The 1,523-nt window shown below is 42.2% G+C and overlaps 1 protein-coding gene across 4 annotated transcripts in view; it reads left to right on the forward strand.

Annotated features, from left to right (window-relative positions):
- The window catches only part of Slc9a6 (solute carrier family 9 member A6), a 71,298-nt gene that overhangs the window by 37,737 nt on the left and 32,038 nt on the right, over window positions 1-1,523 (forward strand). For all 4 annotated transcript variants that reach the window (XM_026784758.1, XM_013350501.2, XM_005358487.3 and 1 more), the window contains one exon: window positions 366-507. In XM_026784758.1, coding sequence (XP_026640559.1) covers window positions 366-507 — 142 coding nt within the window. The remainder of the gene's footprint in view (window positions 1-365; window positions 508-1,523) is intronic.

Below are 1,523 nucleotides of genomic sequence, written 5' to 3' on the forward strand. Positions count from 1 at the left end.
GTGCGCCACCATTGCCCGGCTTTGGTACAGCTTTTAAATAGAGGCTTTTTAATCTTGAAAGCTATATTTTCCTTCTAGCTGTATGTACTACAGGATTTTTTCGTAGCCTTATGTAATTCACATACAAAGAGCTGGGGGGGTTTCTTCTGATTTTGTCATTAAATGCTTCCAGTTTTTGGTTTTTTGTTTGTTTTGTTGATTCAGGTTGCCACTTTATAGCCAAGGCTGTCCTAGAACCAGAGCTCCTCCTGCCTTGGCTTCACAAATGCTGAGGTTGCAGGTGTATGCTATTACATCCAGATTTGGATAATATTTTAAAAGGGAAAGTTGCTACTAGAATTGAGAGCAATCTTGTCTTTTTGTAGGTCAATAGTGGCATACCAACCAGCTGGAGACAACAGCCACACCTTTGATGTCACAGCCATGTTCAAATCTATTGGAATCTTCCTTGGGATCTTTAGTGGATCTTTTGCAATGGGTGCTGCTACAGGAGTGGTGACAGCTTTAATATCCTTTTGTTCTAGTTACTTTTTCTTCTTAGCCTACTGAGGTAGTTCAGTGAGGCATGGTTTTTCCAAGTTCATGACTAGAATTGCTTTTATAGTTACCAATCTTTTGACTAAGAAGTTGTTCTGAAAACATGAAACAAAAATCTTTGTTAATATGTAACTTAATGAATTCCATTGTTTTACATAGGCTCAGTGTCTTAAAACGTGTGTGGGGAGCAGGGTCTCATGTAACTCAAGCGGGCCTTGAATTTACTATGGAGCTGAAGATGACTGGGAAGTTCTGATCCTCCTGTGTCTTCCTCCCAAGTGCTAGGAGTATAGGCATACACCACCATACCCAGTTTATGCATTGTTTAGGCAAGGCTTCTGCCAACTGAACTATATCCCTATCCCTTATCCCCTCTTTGTTTTTCATATATATAATGCCTGTATGCCTATTTTGCCTGTATATATGTCTGTGCCCTATGTGCATACATGATGCCTACAGAGGCCAGAAGAGGATGTTGGGTGTCTTGAAACTGGAGGCACTGGGGGTGTGGGGGATTGGAACTGAATCCAGAGCCTCTGCAAGGATACCCAATTTTGTTACCTGATAGCCATTTCTCTAGCCCCTACCCCCTTTCTTGAGACTGGATCTTATTATGGTAGCCCAGGTTGCCCTCAAATTCATGATCTTCCTGTGTTAGCCTACTGAGTGCTAGAATTGCTGTCATGTACCACGATGCTAAACTGCCCCTTAACTGTCACTGTAAGAGACAAAGCTAGCCCTTTGAGGACGATTTTTAAAGTTATTGGTTAAATTGGAGTAAAGTAAATAGACTCCCCAAAGTCTTTGTGTATTCTGTGTGACTGACCATCTTGGTCACTCGTGTCTCCTTGCTTGATAGAACAAACAGAAGATGTGTGGTTCCTGGGTGAGCACATATATGTGTTCATCCTGCCTTTCTTCCACCCTTCCTTCCTTCCTTCCTTCCTTCCTTCCTTCCTTCCTTCCTTCCTTCCTTCCTTCCTTCC

Source organism: Microtus ochrogaster, chromosome X (genome assembly GCF_000317375.1).
Source record: "Microtus ochrogaster isolate Prairie Vole_2 chromosome X, MicOch1.0, whole genome shotgun sequence".
NCBI lineage: Eukaryota > Metazoa > Chordata > Mammalia > Rodentia > Cricetidae > Microtus > Microtus ochrogaster.